This window comes from Tiliqua scincoides, chromosome 2 (genome assembly GCF_035046505.1).
Source record: "Tiliqua scincoides isolate rTilSci1 chromosome 2, rTilSci1.hap2, whole genome shotgun sequence".
Taxonomy (NCBI): Eukaryota; Metazoa; Chordata; class Lepidosauria; order Squamata; family Scincidae; genus Tiliqua; species Tiliqua scincoides.
The window spans coordinates 105,613,746-105,636,056 of record NC_089822.1 but is presented as its reverse complement, the minus strand read 5'-3'; the positions used below and the strand labels follow the sequence as shown (position 1 = coordinate 105,636,056).

Here is a 22,311-nt window from a genome sequence, read left to right as displayed (position 1 = left end):
CTTTGTAGGTTTCTTGTGGCCAGCTGTTGGTCACTATTTCTAATAGTGATTGTACATATTATGGTATTTCCTCTCTAGAAAAAAGAAAAAGTAAAACGCAGTCCAACTTTGCAAATAAGCCCCCAAAAGTTATTAGTCAACCATTATTTAATACCTCATCTGCCCGCATCCCTATGTTTTAGTGTGCCATTGGCACCGTTTCCAGACAGAATTGGGCTGTATCATTCAGTCTATTTTTAACTGATTTAGGAAGATCTGAGATTAGTCTCAGGTCACAAATAAATGATCCCTCTTGTGATTAAGATGGGGAGGCTGTTTATCTTTTTGTGTGATTTTTGAGGTTGAGGGCATGAGTTAAGACTGATCAGATAGTGGGAGAGGGCAGCTTTTTCCACAGGTGAGTGAAGTGATTTCACAGCCCACTGAGCTCATTCCTTCCCTGTAGTGCTGGTTCAAGCTATAGAGCAGGGGTGTCCAAAGTTTTTGGCAGGAGGGCCACATCATCTCTCTGACACTGTGTTGGGGGCCGGGGAAAAAAATAATTGATTTACATTTAAAATTTGAATAAATTTACATAAGTTTACATAAATTAATATACTAGAGGTGGAATTTATATGAATGAATGAAGGTCTTGCAATAGCTCAAGGCCTATACAAGGCCTTGCACAAAGCAAGGCTGGCCTTTGCTGCCCCTACTGCATCACAGATGTGAAACAGCAAGCGGTGGAGGGAGCCCTCATCCCACAGCTAACAAAAGAGGTCAAACAGTCACCCTCACGCTGAAAGCAGTTGTTTTGGGCCAGTGTGGGCTCCAGCAAGTTTCCGGAGGGCCAGAGGCTCATTGGAAGCTAGGGTCTCCCTGAGGGCCGCATTGGGAGTCCTCGAGGGCCACAAGTGGCCCCAGGGCCGGGGTTTGGGCACCCCTGCTATAGAGAACAATGGTTCGGCTCCAGTCTCGTGCTGCAGCAGGAACCTCAGTATTTCCTCTTCTTATTCTCCCAGTTCTCCTCCTTTCTCCCCTTTCAGGATTGCAAAACCCCTGGTTTTTCCAGTGTCTATTTCCCCCAGGTAACCCTCCTAATTTCCCTACATCCTGCTCCCCTCTTTCCTTCCAAGACTCAACAGGAACCTCCAGTAATAAAGCACTCACTTGGAACTTTGTGGATGGATCTAACAGGCCTGTTAAGCACATCTTCTTCTTCAATGTGACAAGTGTAGATCTCATGGAGTAATACAGGGTAATTCAAGATGGACACTACTCTGTAGGACCCATCTTGCTTTTCTTCCAGAATCTCTGTGGTGGAGTAGCTAGACAGATCCTCTTCTTTTCGATTGCGCCAGGTTACCTTTGGCATGTGGTACCAACCTGCTGAGATGCACTTGGCCACAAGTGTATCATTGACTGTGCTGAACTGCACCTGTGGCTCTTCAGCATCTAATTGTGATGGGGGAAAAACAAAACAATTAGCGATTACCAGATGAAAAGTAATAATTGCTCTGGGGGCTCTGCAACAAGAAACCAAAACACCCTGATGAAGATTGAATGTGCTTGTTGCCCTGAAGGATCTGTAAAATATTGAGGGCAGTTGAATGTCACGGAGGGGGGGGGGGGTTGGTTAAAAATTATGACAACAATGATATCCTTTTCTGTACATTATGACTACTAAATATTTTTAACAGCCGGACCCTTCCTCAAGTCTTGACTCTCAAAGAATATCCAAGTTACTGAAGGAAAAAATAAGAGAACACTTGAATACATAGATTGCAGAAGAAAGGAAACATTGGAAAGGAAAAGATCACAAGAACATTGTGATTTTTTTTTCTTTCGATCCACAACAAACTCTCTCCTGAAAAAACCTCATTCAACTACTTGGCCCATTTCTGCTCTGTCTTCCTTTCCATATCTGATGCTCAGTTCCATGTTGATACCTATTTCTTCCAAACTTTATTCATTTCCCTCTTGCTTTGTTCTTTTGTGGACAGTCTTTTGTGATCCATTCCCCATTCATTTCCCTTACTCTGTTTAATTCATACCCATCCTACTCCTCTGTGCTCTCTCTCCTATACAACCAAAGGATATGACTCTCCAGTTCCTCAGGAGGAGGAACCTTAGGGCCCAATCCTATCCAATTTTCCAATGCCTGTGCAGCAATGCCAATGGGGCGTGTGATGCATCCTATGGTGGGGAGGCAGTCATAGATTTCCCTCAAGATAAGGGAATGTTTGTTCCCTTACCTTGAGGCTACATTGCAGCTGCACCGGTGCTGGAAAGTTGGATAGGATTGGGCCCTTAGTCTGGTTATTCACATGTTAAGAAATAACTTGTGACTGGCCAACAGAGTGCACCAGGCCTGCTTTTACAATTGTTTAATTTGAAATTACAGCCTTCGACAGGCAGACTGCTTAGAGACCATGTGTCTACCAATTGCAGTGGTATACCCTAAGTATCAGAATAATTCTTATTACTATTGTTGAATGGCTGGCAGATGTACCTTTGGAGTTTTGTTGTATTTTGCCCTATGCAACTCAGCTGAATGAATGGCTTATTTTGTAATAGCTTAGGGTTGAAGCCAGTCTTTGTGAGTGAGCGGGAGACATGGCTTCTTCTTCCTGACTATGTCCCTCATGATAATGACGTTCAAAAAGGGATTGCTTAAAAATATCTGTTTCTTAAAAGGGGGGGGTGACACCTGGGATCTATGTAACAAACGCACTCAGTTCTTGATATTCTGCCCCTTAGAGCCCCTGTTTTCTCTCTATTGGTATAGTGCATGCTTCTTTTTCTAAGTTCCCAAATTTTGCTGAACTCATTGATGTTTACTTCTGAGCCAACATACAGGATTGTGTTTTTCTTAGATTTATGGTCTGAAAATTGTTGGTGTCTAACAATATATTAATAAAAATATATCACAGCTATTATTTCCCCATTAAATAAGCAGATACAAAAATGCATCTGAGAAGAAGGCAATGTTCATTACATTCTGAGTACATGGCTCACCCACCTTAAGAACACTTCTAGGACTCCCAGGTCTTCTGTAGCCTAATTTAGAGCCATGGATAAAGGCCTGCCAAAGCCTTGGGGATGAGGGAGCAGTAGAAAATTAAATGTTCTGGTATCTTTATTATTCAGTCTTTATTTTAGCTTTCAAAATCTTGGAGAGGCTTTTATTTTATTTGGAATTAACACATAATGCATAATTTCCCTCTCAATCAAGTCTTCCCCACCACCACCTATAACCTACTTTTCTTGAGAGCCAGGATGGTGCAGTGGTTTGGGAGTTGGACTTAAATCTGGAAATCCAGGTACAAATCCCTGCTCAGCCATGAAGCTTCCTGGGTGACCTTGGGCCAGTTACTATCTCTCAGCTTCACCTACCTCACAGAGTTGTTGTGAGGACAAAAGGAAGGGAAGAACTATGCATATCACCCTGAGTTCCTTGGAGGAAGGGTGGTAATAAATGTGAAAAATAAAATAAATGTTGCTGAGATGTTTTGTAGCTGCACATATTCTGTAACAGTGTATGCAAATATTCTTACCTTCCACAATGAGTTTCATTTTCCTTTGTCCCCTGCCCCTGGTATTTACAGCCTTACATATGTACAGAGCTTGATCAGAAAACTGTACTTGCTCCAGGATGAGTGCCAGGCTGCCCTCTGGAATCTCATCCTCGTCTACTGAGACTCTCCCCTCATACAGAGAATTCCGCTCCTCCTGCTGTTCCCTGTTGTCACTATAGCTGTATATCAATTTTGGGTAAAACTGGTAAAAGTCTTGGAGTCCAACAAAAAATTTATAGAATTCTTTATCTTCTACTTCATGTTCTTCCTTGATATCTTCCCTTTCCCAGGTGAAGGACAATCCATCTGTGCTATCCACAAAGGTGAACTGGCAGGGCAGAGTAATGTTGTCAAAAGGGCGCACCCTGAACTCTTCCATCGCATCTATGAAATGGAACATCAAGTTGATACATCACTCACCAATGTGGTTGTATAGGCAGAGAATCAAAGCTTTGAATCTCACCCAGATGTGGTATCAGGCATTGGTAACACAACTGGGTATTTGCTGAGGGCCTACTTGCCCGGGCTGACCCCTGAGCCTTCAAGCCCAGTGGCAGCACCCAATGTGACCTCAGTGCCATGGTGAGCCCAGTGCAAGGCTTTGTCTCCAAGGGCCCCAGTAAAAGATATGGAATACTCTAAAACACACTAAAATGTACTATAAGTATTGTTAAGCATTACACAGTCACTAAACCTCAACCTTCTTAACTCAGTTCTCTAACTTGGTAAACAACATGCTAATACCTAGCTCCTGTTTAAAAGAGCTCCTTCTTCCACATATGTTAAGCACATATGATTAAGCACAGGCTTAATAGAACATGGCCCTCCAAACATGATAAACTTGAGTGGGGGGGGGGGGGAGGAGATATTAGAAGAAGCTGATCCACTCTAGCTGAAACAAAGCAACATTAGAGTGAGTTTTTTTTCTTCTTAAGATGAAACATTCCTATCATTCAAACATTTGAGAGTCTGAGTGACTTTTTTGGTTATAATCATTTCTCAGCCATTGCCATCAGAGCATTAAAAGAACTGTTAACCAGATATTCAATATTGAGAGATTCTCTTTGAAATACATCCATCCCAGCATGGGACCTTGACACGCCTATAGCATTTCACTGAACTCTTTTTAAAAGAAAAACTAGTCCACCAGCTAAGATGTTATTGACGAGGGCATCTTTTAACATACACGCACGCACATTATATAATAAAAGACAAAAAAAATCTGATTTTCAGCCACTTACCAACATGATAGTGAAATAATGCGAGCAGCAAAGGATAGAGGAGGACCACAAGGGAATTCATCCTTGCCCAAAGGACAAGAAGAGCCTTGGATAAGAATCTTTGCCTCTCCACACAAGTTCCAGGGTTCTAAACTAGTGAGTACCACCTTCTGCAACCAAAGTCAGTGCCAGATTCCTATCAATTGCATCACAGAGTCTCCTTGCCCCTGTGCTCCTCTGGCACAGTACATCTAATTCCAGGAGGACAAATAATGAGCTGCACAACACTAAGGCTGGGCTCTGATGTGTTTTCCATCAGTTTCAGATGTGTACATTCTTACTTCAGTCTAGCTATAGGGCACTGTAGGATCTCAGACTTTGGAAATAGGAACAGGATTTTCATTTCGAGTCAGGAAATGCTGGCTTATTTATTGTTATTAGTAAGCACATGGTTGCAATGCAAATTAACATTGGCAAATAAACATAGGCCCCAATCCTAACCCACTTTCCAGCACTGGCATAGCTGTGCCAATAGGACGTGTGCTGCATCCTGCAGTTGGGGGTCACTCAAGGAGGCCTCCTCAAATTAAGGGAATGTTTGTTTCCTTACCTAGGAGCTGCATTGCCCTTATGTCAGTGCTGGAAAGTAGGATTGTGCCCATAGTTAACCATGTCCAGCCAGGAAGAGGCAATTCCCCTTCTAGTCACAAGTCTTGTCACTGGAAGCAATATGCTAAGGCAGTGTTTCTCAACCAGTGGTACTTGAGGTGATGTCTGGTGGTACTCACAGATCTCCCAGACCCCTGCTGCCTGGCAGTGCGGCCAGCAATGCAATTTGTCCAATTCCCCTTTAAAGGCATCCAGGCTAGACACCATCACCACATCCTGTGGCAAGGAGTTCCACATGCTGGGTGAAGAAATATTTCTTGTGCCTGTTCTAACTCTTCCGACACTCCATTTACCAACTGAGGGCCCAATCCTATCCAAATTTCCAGCACCGGTTCAACCACAATGCATCCCTGAGGTGAGGGAACAAATGTTCCCTTACCTTGAGGAGGCCTCTGTGACTGCCTCTCCATCACAGGATGCAGTGCACGCCCCATTGGTGCAGATGCACTGGCACTGGAAAATTGGATAGGATTGGACTCTCGCACCCAATCTAATGCGTGTCTATTCAGAAGTAAGTCCCATTAGAATCAATGGGGCTTACTCCCAGGAAAGTGGGGATAGGATTGGGCTCTGAGGCTGCAATCCTCTCCACACTTACCTGGGAGTAAGCCCCATTGACTACAATAGGGGCTTACTGAGTAGGCATGCATTCTGAGTAGGCATGCAGGGGCTTGGGCTGTAACCCTCCAGGTAGTGCAAAGGCACTGAGAGAGAGTCAGCCCAGCACTAGGCAGACCTTTGAAGTGCTCGACTCGCACGACAAGTGGCCTTGAGCACAACTGGCTGCCTATATTTAGGGTCTCTGGTGCCCTTGTGGGGCTCCAGGCCAAGCTCGCGCTTGCCCCGCCTCCCCAAAGAGAGGCGCAGCTCCCTGGCGCCACGAGTTGCCAAGGCGCTCTGTGCGTGCGTCAAGCAGAGCGCAGCTGCTCCAGCCACGCCGGGTTGGGGGCGGAGGGGCCCGGCTCAGCCAGCCCGGGAAGGCGGTGTGGGTGGAAGACACAGGCAAGGCTGCCCCCCCCCAAACGAAGTGGTGAGTGCGGAAGGCGAGGGTTGGCCACAAGCCGGGAGGGGGGGGCAGAGGCTGCACTGACAAGACTGGCTGGAAGCAGGTGCCTCTTCAGGGGGCTGGCCTCGCCAGGCTCCTCTGCCTGCAGGGGAAGGCGAGGTCAGGAGGAGGGCAGGGTCGTCTCACTGGCCCCGGCGGAGCTGCAGCTGGCTGCGCTTCTCCACCAAGAGCCGCACAGGGGCGCGTGAACAAAGCCAGTGGGCAGGCGCTGCACCTCCAACTCGCCCAGGACTTCGAAGGAAGAGGGCGGCGGGGGGGACGGGACCTGAAAGGTACGCAGATCGATGGTGGCAGGAGCTTTGGCGGACCGGCGCCTCCTTCATCAGGACTAGGTGCATGCAGGGCTCACTTCAGGGGTGTGTGTGTGTGTCTCTGATATATATATATATATATATATATATATATATATATATATTGTAGATCTATATATATAGATCTACAAGATGACCTGGACTGTCTTTTGAGATGTTGCACAAAAGGCAACACATTTTTCCCACATCTGCACAAAAACAAAGTTTTTCTTTTTGATCCTACCTTATTCTGCCTGTGCCATTGCCTGCTAACCAGAGTAACACTTCACAGTAAGCCCAGATTTCTGGTCTGTGAAGTTGCAAAAGAATGTGAAATCTTTAAGTGGTCATCAGACTTTTTGTTTTTCCTTATGCAATAGATTCAGATGGCTGTCCCTCTCAAAACTAAGAGCATTATTCATTATATTTAGAAAGGTTTAAGTGACTGATGCCCTTATGGGGCATCTTTAGGTCCCTTCCAGTTCTATATCCTTATGTGTATACACACTCACTCTCTCTTACACGCACACAGAGTAATACTCAGCTCTTGCATCATTTCCTCTCATACTTTCACCTGTGTCTGTTTATTTTAACCTATATTTGAATTTTGTCACTTGATTTTGTAAAGAGTTTGTGTACTGATAGTGTTATTTAATTAAATTCAATAATTACTTTCTGTTCATCTACCATGTTAATTCCTATTTTTTTTTACTCAGGTTATTAAGGGGTGATTTTTATTTTTTGTTTTTCAGATGTCTGACACTCAGAGGATCCAAGAGGAGCTGAATAGCATGTCCAGTGCCCTTACTGAGGGCAAGGAATCTTCTAGAAGCCGGTGCCCACTTTGCAACAAGCTTTTCTCTGCTCCCAAAATACTGTCCTGTTTACACACCTTTTGTACTTCATGTTTGGAACAGCTGGAGCCCTTTTCAGATCTGAGCTCACAGGGCGAAGACTTGGATTCTAGTTCAGATGGGTCTTGGCTCCAGGACCCACAGCAGCAGCCACCACTACTCAGCATCCTCTGTCCTGTCTGTGACTCTGAAGTAGATTTGCCACCAGGAGGGATAAAGGACTTGACTGTTGACCATCTGGCCCTGAATGAGGTGCTGCTGGAGACCTTGCAGGGTGAAGGTCTGGGCTTAGCATGTGACCTCTGTGTTGATGGGGACGCTATGAAGCGGTGCCAGACTTGCAGGATCTGCCTTTGCCAGTTTTGTTGCCAAGCTCACAAGTGAGTGTTCTGTACAGACTGTCTTGACTTAAGACATGCCCACATCACATAACTGCTCAACATGATTGCATGTTGCCTTCCCCCACTCGATGCTCACCGAAGCGCCAAATGAAATGATACACAAGAGACATGCAAATAGTCTCCCAATGCATTTTTTAAAACTGGAAAGGAGTGTTTTTTAATTGGGGAGAGGCTGAGATCAGGACAGAAGGAAGAGGGAGGGGTCTGCCTTATTAATTATTTCTGTTCCTACCAATTCCCCACTCAGACTGTTTTCCCACTGTCAGGGTGGGAAATGTGCTCTCACAAATCATGCATATTTTTGTCCCTTTGCAGTCCCTATCCAGTAAGTGTCCTTAACCTTGTGTGTGTGTTGGTGGTGGTGGTGGTGGTGGTAGTAGTAGTAGTAGTGGTCCATGTGTGATACTGCAGTATTGGATTACTCTCTTCATGTGATTATGAAAATTCACCTGGAATTGAGGGGAGATGCCAGGATGTGCATCTGCTATGAATAGTACACATCTTTAAATGCATGGGGCTAATTGGATGGGGAAAGCATTGTCCAAACTAGCTCATAGATGTGAATGTGATTTTGTGAGTCCACTTGATGGTATTATTGTTGGTTGCATTTGGCCAGTTTGCTAACCAATGTCATGGGAACTGGTCAAATGCTTTGCAGTTCACTTTGTTAGTCATCTGATTTTTGGAGGGAGAGAGAGGGACAGATTGAGAGAATTCATCTGGTAGGATTAATTCATAACTTCATCCTGGCTTCTGTTACTCATTGCATTATTATTAAAATTCTTGTGTATCTGTTCTACTATCTTACATGGTATCGAAGTCAGATTGACCCATCTGTAGTTTGCTGAAGCTTTCTCATTTTGAAGTTAAGATTAGTCTGTCTCTGTTCTTGTGGCACTTGCCCATTATCCTTGGGAAATTATGAAGAATAGACAGAGGTTCTGAGAGTACATCAGCAAGTTCTTTTAATACTTCAGGGTGCCATTCTTACAGCCTTGCAGGCATGAACTCATTTAAAGTAGATAGGTGTTTCCTGACAAACGCTTTCCCAATCTTGAACTTCAGTCCTGACCACTTGTGCAGTTCCACTTTTGAGTGGGAACTCCAGCTGTCACTTCCCCAGCTCACCAACTGGTGAACAATCTCACCAATATTCCAACCTCTGAGCTCCTTCCTCTGCATGGGCTTCAGCAAGCATTGCCCCTTGACATGAACATGTCAGAGATCATAATGGCAAAGCTGCACATGCAGTCTAAGCCCGGTCAGCTCCATGCTAAACACAAAAGCATTATCAAGAGAGTGACAGGTTCTCGTTCACCACAATGTCTATTCAGTTATCTTTGAATAGATTTCAAAGATATCTTATCTTCAGCATTTGGCTTATTAGAGCAATCTATTTTTTGATTCCTCATTCACTATTCACCTTAGAAATGTTGGTATGCTAGTTTACTAAATATAAGGTTTTTTATGTTGAGAAAATATAATGTATTTTCTGAAACATGACACAGTTTGAAGTTATACATTTCAGAATTTTACCATCACCTTGTTCATTCTTCAAGTGTTTGGAGTATACAAGACATGCCAGGCATTATAACCAGGCATCCCAGGTCCTTGGGAAGGACTCGATGTCTGGATAAAACACAAACCACTCAATAACATCTACCTGACTGTGTGAATATTTATATTTATATACAGTACTACTTTTCAACCAAAAAAAGTTAACAAAGTACTAGTTTACAGACAAAATCAAATAACTAAATGGCTCCCTGTCCCCAAAGGGCTCCCAATCTAAAATACTGCAGAAGAACAGCAGCAAACAGCTACTAGAAAAGACACTGTGCTGGGGTGAAGAGGCACAATTACTCTCCCCCTGCTAAATAGAAGCAATAGTTGAAAAAGTGCCTCTTGGCCCAGTTATCAGGGTGTCTGGGAAATACATATCCGGATTAGCGTGGCTAGTATAAGGGTGACTCTATTGTACAAGTAGCTAGGAATTGTTGTTCCTGTGCTGGCAGGTTCTGCTCTCTAGTGCCGCAGTGAAACTTGCAGGTCGCACACAGCCTCCGCTGAGCTCTTCCATCTTATTCTTTTAGGAGGCAGAAGAAAACTGCTTCTCATACCATTGTGGAACTTCAGGACTTGAAGAGTTACACACACATTGAAAAACCCATCCAGTGCCTTTCCCACCCTTCTGAGGAGCTGAAGCTCTTTTGTGAGCAGTGTGACTTGCCCGTGTGCCAGGAATGTTTGGTAGGTGAACACTGGCAGCATCCTTCCAATTTCATTGGCAATGTTATCCGTAAGCATGAAAACTCAATTCAGGAGCTCCTAAAAGTCACTGAGCGGCATGTAGGAACTCTTGAAGAGGCGTGTAGTCAGATTGATGGGGTCAGCAGTACCCTCAGCAACCATGTAGAGTTAGTTGCTCAGGAGATCCGCACTTTTGCAGATGGCTATGTGAAAGCCATCGAAGAACATCGGGACAGGCTGCTGAAGTGTCTGGAAGAGCTGAAAGTCCAAAGGGAGAACCAACTACATTTGCAGAAAGCACAACTGCTTCAGCTCTGCCTGGATATGAACACAGGAGTGGAGTTTACCAAGCACCTGCTTGCTAATGGCTCAGACCTCGAGATCCTTCTTACAAAACGGGTGGTAGAAAACCGGCTGAAGAAGCTAAACAATGTGGACTATAATACCCACCCTGTTGCTAATGTCAGGATTCACTTTTCCCCTCAAGAGAAGGCTGACCAGTACTGTGGCTATGAGATCTTTGGGGCCATTCTCGATAAAGCAGCGGATCCAACTAAGTGTGTCTTGCAAGGAGAAGGTAAGGAGATTGTTTGCACCAGCCTCGCTGGTTCTTAGTTCTTATATCCAGAATTAAGGCTGTATTTCTGAATGTCTGTTAAATGTTGCTGGGGCAAGCTGCTTTGGGGGAGGGGGGAGAGAGCATGTGTTTTGCATGCCCAAATTTCAGGCCCCACTACAGAGGGCCCTCTGGATCCATGGGACCCCATGCAGATGCCATAATCTATGGATGCTGAAGCCCACAGATGTCACACTGAGCAAATTGTGTAAATTTGCACAAATTGCATTAATGGTGTGGCAAACATGGGGGGAGGGAGGGAAAGAGAGAGGGGGACGCACTGTGAAATGGCAAGAGGCTGCAGCAGGGTTTGTGAAATTTTTTAAATACATTGTCAATCCGCAGATGGTTAACTTGTTGGATGTGGAGCTGGCTGGTATATGGTAGGCCCAATGTATTTCCGGCTGAACCTTGAGTTGGGAAAGTCTCCCCAAGGCCTTAGGGTGTCTCTGACATTTGAAGGAGATAATACTAGGCTAGAGCAGTGATTTTTCAATCTTTTTTTGTCTCATGGCACACTGACAAGGTACTAAAATTGTAAAGGCACACCATCAGTTTTTTGACAATTGACAGAGCACACCATGTTGTTGGTGGGGAGCTCACATTCTCCAATGGCCCCACTAATAAATGATCTTCCCCTAAACTCCTGCAGCACACCTGCAGAGCATTTATGGCACACTAGTGTGCTACGGCACAGTGGTTGAAAATGACTGAGCTGGAGGATCCTATAGTGGTATATAGATATTCTTAATAATAGAGCCAGACTATGTAAGATTGTCTTATGTGTTCCTGTGGTGATCCGTTGTGACCACTGTTGCCCACCAAGCATTAGATGTTTGGAGAAAGAGCAGAGCCCAGGAACTTCATCTTCCAATGCAACCCTGGGTTACTTTTTATCAAGTAAGTGATAGTTTTGCTGCCACCAGAAAGGCAATTGTTCCCAAAACTGAGGTTCTTTTTCCTTGCATCTAAATTAAACCCCACCTCCTGGGTTCCCTCAGCATGGACTTTAATGCCAGATGCAAGGGAGTGGCTATAGGGATCCTGTTGTCCTGTGTGCTTCCAGAGACATCTGGTGGACCACTATGAGATAGGTTAAGCTAGACTAGTTGGGCCTTTGGCCTGATCCGGTGGGGTTCTTATATTCTTTTGGATTGTGTTTTGGGAAGCCAACTGGCCAGGCTAGCTCCAACCGTTCTTCACCCTCACATGCAAGTAAAATGGAACAGGCAAATAACTTCCAAAATTGACAAGGGTTTATTAAGAAATAGAAAAACAACAAAGGGAATGGGTAAGGGTACAATGTGTCTCTTCCAAGGATATTAAATAAAATGGTAAAAGGGCATCATGCCAAGTTACTGGAAGGGCTCCTGTTCCCAAAATATCTTTCTAAATAGTCTACTTTCCTTTCTCAGGCCTCTTCAACTGCTACCAGAAGGAGACAGTTGGCTTTACTTTGCTCTGTAAGGACATGTCAGGCAAGCAGATGGATAGAGGAGGAGAGTACGTCCGGGTTACCATTTCCCACAGAGACAGCAAGAACTGGTGTGTATAGCGTTGTTGTCTGTAATGTGTAGACTGGCTGGTCTCTTTTACATCTTCTTTTAAGAGTTCTGCCATGGGCTCTGCCTTCCCAGGTCTTGCAACATCAAAAAGGATTTGTGGTGAAATGCTATATGTGGTGTGTCCAGGGCAGCAGCTTGCAAGCTAGCATTGTGAAAGAAAATGGGATCTGAATGCACAGAAGAGGGCTAGATGAAATAACACGTTATGATTTTCTATACGTTTCCTGAATTCAGAGAGTATATGGGCACTGTATGCTTACCTCTTATCTTTCCAAAATGAATTTCTGAAATCCATTTACCTGGTATTAGGCATGTTCTTTATTCTGACATGGTGCTGCTCATCTGAGTAGACCAGTCACACGAGTAGTTGTTTGTTCTGCCATATTGTTAATGAGTGGATTCTACATGCACTGATGTTCCAATGGGATCCTGGTCCTTAACCTGGTTCAGCATTGCTTTAAGGCCAAAGCAGATATGACAGTACCCCAGTCAACACTCTTGCATGCAGAGTCCCTTAAAAGCAGTGTTGGAAGCTGGGGAATGATTTCAAACTTAGCAGGAGCTGACAGCAAAGGACTGCTGCACTCTTCCCCTGCCCCTTTTTTTCTACCCTAAACTGCCTCTCCTCCACTGTTTTTCTCCCCCCCCCCCCAGGTTACTTTCAGTGTTGGTGGTCCACTTAGAGAAAAACAAGGGGGAGAGGCATTCATGGGTGTGGATAGCATTTGTGGACTGCATCCCAATCTAGTTAAGCAAATTCCTATCACACAACTGGCACTGCCTGGGACATCTTAAAATGAAACAGCCCATGAGAGATTCTGGACCAAACTACATGTTGTATTAAGTGTATAGGTAAAGTGCTTAAGAGTTGCTGACTCTTTTTTTATTTAATGAAATACACCTGCAGGGGGCCCTGATAGTGCAGGGTAGTTCCCTTTTTTCCTCATGCAAAAAAATCCCCCCTTTGCTGTAAATAGTACTTTCAGAAGGTGATCGTGTGTGCACATATACAAAACAATTTTGTTTTGTTTGTTGGCATGCAAATCAATTATTCTCCTTCCTTCTATCTTGCATGCAGTGTGATCAAGGCCACCATATGTGATAACCAAGATGGAACATACCATATTTCTTACACCCCTGAGAAGCTGGGCAAGTATGTGGTCTGCATCTTTGTCAGAGGTCAACACATTCAGGTAATGGTTTCCACTAGGCTTGAGGAGGGAGTACAATTGATTGTTGGAAGCCAGTCCAAATAAACAGGACTGGAGCATGAACAGGATAGGAGATGAAGGAGAGGGCTTGTGGGCTAGGCTAGGCTGGTGCACAGTGGTGTACTTGGGTGGGGCAATGTCGTAAACTTAGGGGGGGTTTGGGATGCGCAGAGTTCTTGGTTCTCGAACCCTAAAGCCCTCAAGGCCCCCCTGTCCGGTAGTACTGCCACCACCCTGTATGTGCCAGTGCCTCAGTCCAGGGACACTGAGACCCTCTAGGCTTAATTCTATCCCTTGCAGGCACTGAGCACTTTCTCCAATTAAAGCTTCAGTCCTCAAGTTACTAGACCTCAATGAGCACTTGGTAGCTTGCTGAACGGCTAGGCAGGATTCTGCACCTTTGTCCCCAACAGACAATGAAACAACTTGCTAAAAGAGATTTTAGTTTAAGTACATAAGGTTACATGAAGCAGCAAATGCTAGAGGCATAAACATCTAGGAAACATATCAGCAATGAAATAATAAAGCTAGCTGGCTATCTCTATTAATACCTAACTCTCACCTGGGTCAACTTCTCTGTTAGATCTTTTAGCTCCAGGCTACCTGTGAGGCCAGATGCCCATGGTGGACAACGGAGCTCACAGCGTGCAAGATGTTGCACCCCAAAAAACTGCTCAAGAAGGACCTGGACACACCCCTTGGGCACTCATTATTATACTTCTTATGCTAATAGTACTGAGGTGACTTCATACTTATTTAGACTGTCCAATCAGAAACTTTTGAGGACAGAACCTTCTCAAAGTGGGCCTGGTTGCTAGCCCTCTAAGTTCTTACCCCTCCCAACTGGAAATCCACAGTTGCACTTCATCAGCTTGATAAGGCACCCTTCTGTCTGCAGAGGTGCTAACATTCCAATGGATTGTAATTCTTATTGTCTGTCCTTTCTGGCCAGCAAAGGAGAGACAACAATCTTTTTGTTTGTTTACTCACATTCTTGCAGCTAGGAACTGCTAGCCACTTCTCCCTTACTGACTTAGTTTGTTTCAGGCTTCACATGCTAACCAAGGCATAACATATACATATTCATGACAGGCAAGGGGGACAAATGCACGAGGGGTGGCATTGCACTGCCATCCACCCCAACCCCCTACACCACCCAGGGCTTTTTTGTGCACTGCCCCCCTGACCTCCAAAGGCCTTGGAGGGCCAAAAAAAATTACTTCCGGTTTCACCCAGTGGTTTTTGATTAAAATCAGATTTCAGCAGCACCTATGAATATGACAACCCACTGAATTACTGGTGACCATGGACTAGGCAGGCACGAAGTCAAAATATAACCAGTTTATTGAAAAATCATGAAAGAAAATGAATTAAAAGAAGAAAGGGGGCTTGGAGAAGTATAACAAGCAGGCTAGTAAAAATGTTTGGATGCAAAATTGAATTGAATGCAGCGAATAGTAATACCCAACGGGGGAGCTGGGTATTTTCTTAAGAGAAAAGCATACAAAATTCCAAAGCATCACTACCCTGGTGAAGATTACAGACTGGCTTAGAGTGGAAAGAGCAAGCAAAACAAAATTAGTTCTCCTAAACATGTCTACCTAGAAACACAGTCCCTATTGCTAGCAACTTGCACTGTCTCAGGAATGCTGGCCTTCTGCAGTTACTGGGGAGTGAGTGTGACTTCCATGAACCACCAGCTGATTCCATTGGCAGACCTGGCAGAACACACCCAGCCATCCCTGTGCTTGATCTTAAGAAAGAATCTTAACTCTCATCTGCAGGAGGGGTCTTAGCAAGACTGTTGGTTTCCCTCTCAGTCTACAGGTCATTTGTCTTCACAGATGTGATGCTGGTTATCTTGCAGGGAACAAGTTCTTCCATGTCTCACCCATGCCCAAACTTTCTCAAGAGGCACAACTCAGGCACTGATTTTTATGTGTGAAAAAGTCAGCTTTCTTGGACTGTAGGGAAGCATAACATATGGGCTTGCATGTGGCCTCGCTCTTGACATATCCAAAGAATATCAGTTTTAATTATTACCTGAACAAATTAGTTTTTAAAAAGTGATTATATCTTACACAACCAAAAGATGATTGCCCAGTACACTTTTTAAAAACCAACGTTGTATTACTCCAGCTAGTTTTATGGTGCATTTGGATATGATTACCAGTTTTTAGCCTTAAGATAATTGTATAACCCTAATGAAAAATATGTACAGTTGTTACAGTGTTATGTGATGCCATCTAGTTCTTTAGTTTGCACATCTACTCCATTGATAATTTGTTCTCTGCAGGCTTCACCATTCACCATGACGGTGAAGAGGAAGTTCCGTCCACACCAAGGCCTCTTCCACTGCTGCACCTTCTGCTCTAGTGGAGGCCAAAAATCTGCTAGGTGTGCCTGTGGGGGAGTCATGCCTGGTAAGCCACCTCTTTTCCAAAACTGCCAGACCAAGACCAGTTGTCTTATCCCTCTGTGTTCAGGCTGCATTACAAGTCTGCTGTAGGCAAATTTGTCACATCTCTAAAATGCTGATGTAGATAAGAGATACGGCTTCTTGCTTTTATAGTATCTGTTTGATAAGTCTACTTCAGTTGTTCCCAAACTGTGTGCTGCAGCGCCCGGGGGTGCTGTGGAGAACTCACAGGGCCACTGGTGCACTCTTCTTTCTGTCTGTTCTGGCTGCCACCATCATGGACCATTCAAGACGTCACACCATTCTTTCGAGAATTCATAAGAATCACGTGATCCAAGATGGCAGCACCCATCTTCCCGGCTCTCCTGGGTACCACTGTCTTGGATTGCATGATCCAAGATGGTGGTGCCCAGGAAAGCCAGGAAGAAGAGGCCAATGCATGGAAGCATTTTGAGTTATTTTCATTTCATATAGGGCTAGGCTCACGTGTCAACCTTATTATTCCTCTCTGTATCCTGTTAAAGAGAATAGACATATCTGACCCTGCACAGAAAACCTGAACATCTGGAGTGTCTGTATAGCATCATGACAATCCTTTATGTGTTTACGCAGAAGCAAGTCCTCCCATGTTCATTGTCTTCACATTTTGTCTTTTACTCAGAAGTCCCACCATGTTCAGTTGAGCTTACTGCCAGATACAGGACTTTAGTTTAAGAGACTGAGCTATGAATTAGGACACTCCTGGTTTGAACCTTGCCTTGGCTAAGAGAACTTGTTAACTGGCCTTAGGCAAGTCACTGTCACAAATCTGACCTCTCATCTCAGAGTTGATCAGGCCACTGTCCTAGAGCAGGAATCTTTAGAGGACAACAGAGGACATAATGCACCAATAAATAGATTTTATTTTAACCATAAAGATTAGTTGCAGCAATTGCAGCAGATGATGCATTGAATGGTCGTTAAAGCAATAGTTAAGCTTCAGCGAGTTAGGATTAGACAGTTCTGCAGCCTCTTTATTCCTACTCACCCATGCATATTCACTTAAGTGTCCAGCTTCATTGGTAGCAGGTTCCTGGGGGCAGGTTGGAGGAACAGGGGTGCACCACTGCCACCTTCTCAGTTCCTGGTGTTAACCTCTCTCTAAGGGCTCAATCCTATCCTATTTTCCAGCACCAATGCAGCTACAATGCAGCCCTGAGGTAAGCAAAATGTTCCATTATCTTAATGAGGCTTCTGTGACTCTGCCCCCCCAATAAAGCAGCGTACACCCCGGCTGCATCACTGCTGGCAAGTTGGTTAGGACTGGGCCCTAAGTTTGGTTGGTGCCTTACTCATATACTCCCTATACACTTACTTATATAATCCCTTTTATGTCACTGATGTACAGTGGGTGTTACTCAGGCTGCAATCCTATCCACATTTACCTAGGAGTAAGCCCCATTGACTATAATGGAACTTACTTCTGAGTAGACATGCCTAGGATTGGGCTCTCAGTCTGGCTTTGACAGCTGTCACCTCCCATAGAAGGGAGGTCCTGTCCACAGCAGGACATCCTGGCGTGTTCTTATCAGACGGCCTTGCCTGAGCTGCACCCTTGGTGAGGTTCATTGACCATCCAGATGATCCTGACAGTGCTCTGATGCAGCCAGAAAAATCTGGACAATTTTGTAGAGTTTCTTCTCTTGCTTCCCCCAGTCCTTATTTGTAAGGGTGAATGAATGGGCTAACTGGATAGTATTTCAAGCACCTAAATTTCTGTTTCTCGTTTTGTTGGGCAGGTGGCTACCAAGGCTGCGGTCATGGACACAAAGGACACCCTGGTTGTCCACACTGGTCTTGCTGCGGCAGTGTTGTGGAAGCCTCTGAGTGCTCTGTGCTACCTGGAGATACTTTGCAAAGAAGCCATGTCAAGACAGTGGCACTCTAGTGGGAAGGGCCTGGCTGGCATCTTGTACCACAGCAACAAAGCCACTAGCCAATTCCATGTGACCAGAGAATGTCTTATGCTGTGAATGGGGAAGACCTGTTGAATTGGAGAAGCGTTTTATTTTTTCACCATGGGCCTTTGCAAGAATCTTAAAAAAAAATTATTTCTAATTTAATTTCACGTGTGATTGGGGCAAGCTATGGGAATTGTATCACTGACCTCTACTTAGTGAGTTAATGGTATGGTCAATAGTTGAAACTATGCAATGAAGAAAAAAACCAAGTAAGAGGTAAACCTGAGCTTTAATCTGTTTTAAAACACAATTACACCATGGTCACATGTGATGTACAAGCCGTGTTTAATAATAGAGGTCTTCTATTTTAAATAGAGGTCTTCATGTAAAAAAAGTCTGATTTTTTTTTAATGTAATATTTGTGGCACTATGGTCACATACTTTCACTTTATTTGTGAAATCTTCCCAAATAGGGACTTCAAAGCAGCTTTTTAGAAATATAATAAACCAGTAAAACACATTCAGCAATGTCAGCTTAAAAGCATACCAGCAGTTACAAACCCATCACCATGAATGAGTTATTCTATACAACAGTAATACCTAACCTTTGATCATGGACTACTGAAGCAAAAATGCAACCTCCCCCCCACCACATCCCACACACAAAAAGTACAATTAAATTTGTAATATAGGCAGCTCTCATTAGTTAGGGGGGTTCTATTGCCAGAACACCTGGGGAGAATGAAAACTGCACATATTCAAAACCCATTTTTTGTGGGCCCCTCTCAACCCTGTTGAGCTGAGCTCTTCTGAAGCCACAGAGGCCATGTGCATCTTCCCTTAGCCTCTACAGGCTTCAGAATGAAGCCTAGACTAGTTTAAAGGTGACTTCTGGTTTCTGCCATTAACACAGGCTGCCTGTTGTTAGAAAATATTTATTCAAGATTTATTACTTATAGAAGAAGTTTTGTGGTTTGCTGCTTTTGCTGCAAGCTGCAGGCAGTCCGATCTCCACCCTCTCTGGTGGTCCATTGGGGACTGCTCGCTCAGCAAGACACTGGAAGTGATCAAAAGCTATTTTTTTTCCTGAAGCCTTGAAGACCACTTCTCAAGGTCTCACAGACAACCTGTGGGTGCTGGATCACTAGTTGTGAACCAGTGTTCTGCAGCAGGGGTGTCCAAAGTTTTTGGCAGGAGGGCCACATTGTCTCTCTGACACTGTGTCGGGGGCCGGGGGAAAAAAGAATTAATTTACATTTAAAATTTGAATAAATTTACATAAGTTCACATAAATGAATATATTAAAGATGAACTTATATGAATGAATGAAGGTCTTGCAATAGCTCAAGGCCTATAAAAGGCCTTGCATGAAGCATGGCTGGCCTTTCCTATGCTGCTGCTACTGCATCACAGATGTGAAACAACAAGCAGTGGAGGGAGCTGTCATCCCACAGCTCATGTGAGAGGTCAAACAGTTGCCCTCACGCTGAGAGCAGTTGCTTCGGGCCAGTGTGGGCTCCAACAAATCTCCGGAGGGCCAGAGGCCCATTGGAGACTGGGGGCTCCCTGAGGGCCACATTGAGAGGCCTCGAGGGCCGCAAGTAGCCCCAGGGCCAGGGTTTGGGCACCCCTGTTCTACAGCATAAATGTGCTTAGAGAGAAGGACAGCTAAGTTTCCATAGGAAAGAACTGTGTAATGGGCTTGGAAGCAATCTAAGAGCATGGGGAGCTGTCGTCATCTTATCTGTGTAAGAGCCCAATCCTGTCCACACAGGAGCAGTGGGTGCCAAACACCCACTGCTGTATCCTGTGTGGGATTACAAGCAGGCTGAAGGTCTCCTTGGGGGAAGGGGCATTCAGCCCTTTACCCCAAGTAAGCCCCCAGCCTGCTCAATGGGACTTCTCGGGTCTGTACCTGCTGTTTAGTGGGTGCAGACTCACAAGCCCCATGTTATTTTCCTGTTCAACTGCTTTTAAAATTTTCATCAATATTGTGGTAGACAGATGGGTGCAGCATTTAACAATCAGCTCCACCTCTGGCCCATTGTATACTAAAACTGGGTTTAAACTGAGATTATAGTTCTTGCTGCCACCAGCCAAGGACAATAAAAACCATGGGGGGGGGCTGCCTTGGGGAAACTTCCAGAAGAATGAAGAGCCCCCAAATCCCTGGGGGTTCCCTTAGAAGCTGGCCAGTAGCAAAGGCTGGTGCTCTGGGAACAAAGGGCAGCCAGCTTCCTTCAGTGAACTGAGACCAGCCAGGTTAATATATTAATAGTAAAAAAAAAATTTAGAATGAACACCAAAGCAAATGCAGTAAAATAAAAGGCAGTCCTCTGTTGAGGAATCACAAAAGGTCAAGGTACAGTTTAGGTGGGTGGGCTGGATAAAGAACAGCATGGAAGTGAAAAAGTCAAGCCGAGAATAAAGTGAACACACTAATGCAGCTCACTGGGCTCTTTCCCTACTTTAAGTACTCACACCAGTCCACAATCTTGCTCCTTACTGGGCAGCTGGGAAATCCCCACTGCTGCATTCAATGCACTGGATAAGAGACCAGGGCAAATGCACAAAGGAATATGGTTAGCCCTGCTTTTTATAGCCTGTAGGCATTAACCAAGTTTTTCCTGTTGGGTTAGTTACTTGGGGTCACCTGAACCCCTTGTATTTCCCAATCTTGTGAGTCAGGTGGGCTTCAGAGACAGTTGGGCAAGAAGCACAACAATAGAGCAAATGTTGGCTACTGCATCCAGTGACACAGCATTCTCTGCAGGGTGCTGGGACACCACAGGAGCCTCTTGGGAAATAGGAAGTCCAACAATGGAAAATTAGGAACTTTCACAACATCTGACTTGTACTTATTTACTTAATCTTCAGCATAACTCAATGCACAATTACTTGTATTTTATTTTTCATATTTTTGTACTGCCCTTCCTCCAAGGAGCTCAGGGTAGTATATATGTCCCTTTCGTTTTGTCCTCACAACAACCCTTTGAAGTAGACAAGTCCTAAAGTCACCCTGGAAGCTTCATGGCTGAGCAGGGATTTGAACCTGGATATTCCAGGTCTTAATTCCAAACCATGACACTATCCTGGCATCCTAGAAGTACTGCATCAGACAGGGCTTACTCCCTAAAGTGTGTATGGTTTCAGGCTGAATATGTATTCCTTTCTCTGATGAGCTCTGGATGGTCTGCACATGGGAGAGTATCTCTGCCCTGAGCTCTTTGGAGGAAGGGCAGTATAATATTATTATAATTATAATTTATAATAATAATAAACTCTAACTCACTATGTATAGCAAAGCTTTCTGGAATTTTCCTTCTCTACAATACATGCAGAAAAACCCCAGAGAGCTGATTATACTATAACTCAGCAATTTTCAACCGCTGTACCACGGCACATTGGTGTGCTGTGAATAGTTCCCAGGTGTACTGTGGAAGTTTTAGGGATGGTCATTTATAAGTAGGGCCATTTGGGGAATGTGAGCCCCCCCCCTCCACTGGCAGTGTGGTGTGCCTTGTCATTTGTCCAAAATCGAATTGTGTACCTTGACAATTTCAGCACCTTATCAGTATGACATGAGATGAAAAAGATTGAAAATAGCTGTTATAACTCTTCAGCCTGACCTGCCACTTTCCCTACATATACCAGTGGTTTCAAAATGTTTTAGCACCAGGACCCACTTTTTTAAAATGACACGCTATCGGGACCCACCTAGGTTTATGAGACTGTAAAAAAAAAAAGGGAGATCTAGAAAGAAATAATATTTTTATTTGCTTATTTACAAGTATTAATAACCAGAAAAAAAATACTCCCTGTATCTCCCTGTATGTACACATACTTGCATACTGCAGGAGCTGAGCTATTGGCAGGGCAAATTAGCAGCTGTTTTACAAACTGCAGGAGCTGAGCTTTATGCAGGGCAATTAGCAGATTTTTGAACAGCCTCAGGGCTTGAGGCAATTAGTTATCTGATCTTTCCATCAGACTGTTTTCATTGGAGGGAATCTGTGGGACCCACCAGGAATTGGGTCCCGACCCACAGCGTGGGAATCACTGATATAATGGAGTAAGCCCCACCTACAGTGTTAAGCGGTCAGGCTACGAGCCTGCAGGCGAGGTGGGTCACCTCTCCGTCAACGCAGGCAATGCAATAGCCCAGCACCAGGAAATCGGCATGACGTGGTCTTGCTTGGCAAACCTCCTGCACTCGCGTCATCTTTTTGCGTGACCTTCTGCGCTGGGAGGAG

The 22,311-nt window shown here is 44.5% G+C and overlaps 1 protein-coding gene across 1 annotated transcript; it reads left to right on the top strand.

Annotated features, from left to right (window-relative positions):
• Nucleotides 1-6,342: 6,342 nt before the first annotated feature.
• On the top strand, nucleotides 6,343-18,680 carry TRIM45 (tripartite motif containing 45). The gene is made up of 7 exons (XM_066616136.1): nucleotides 6,343-6,476; nucleotides 7,555-8,036; nucleotides 10,151-10,884; nucleotides 12,339-12,468; nucleotides 13,567-13,681; nucleotides 15,996-16,122; nucleotides 17,897-18,680. Exons 2-7 carry the CDS (start codon nucleotides 7,555-7,557, stop codon nucleotides 18,043-18,045), a joined length of 1,737 nt encoding a protein of 578 aa, XP_066472233.1. The 5' UTR covers nucleotides 6,343-6,476; the 3' UTR covers nucleotides 18,046-18,680.
• Nucleotides 18,681-22,311: the final 3,631 nt, after the last annotated feature.

What these genes read in the sequence shown, in the direction of transcription:
- TRIM45 (XM_066616136.1), top strand. Translation starts at nt 7,555, where the DNA reads ATGTCTGACACTCAGAGGATCCAAGAGGAGCTGAATAGCATGTCCAGT. An exon ending in TTTTGTTGCCAAGCTCACAA is followed by an intron (nt 8,037 to 10,150) that starts GTGAGTGTTCTG and finishes TTATTCTTTTAG; the next exon opens with GAGGCAGAAGAAAACTGCTT. An exon ending in TCAGAGGTCAACACATTCAG is followed by an intron (nt 13,682 to 15,995) that starts GTAATGGTTTCC and finishes TGTTCTCTGCAG; the next exon opens with GCTTCACCATTCACCATGAC.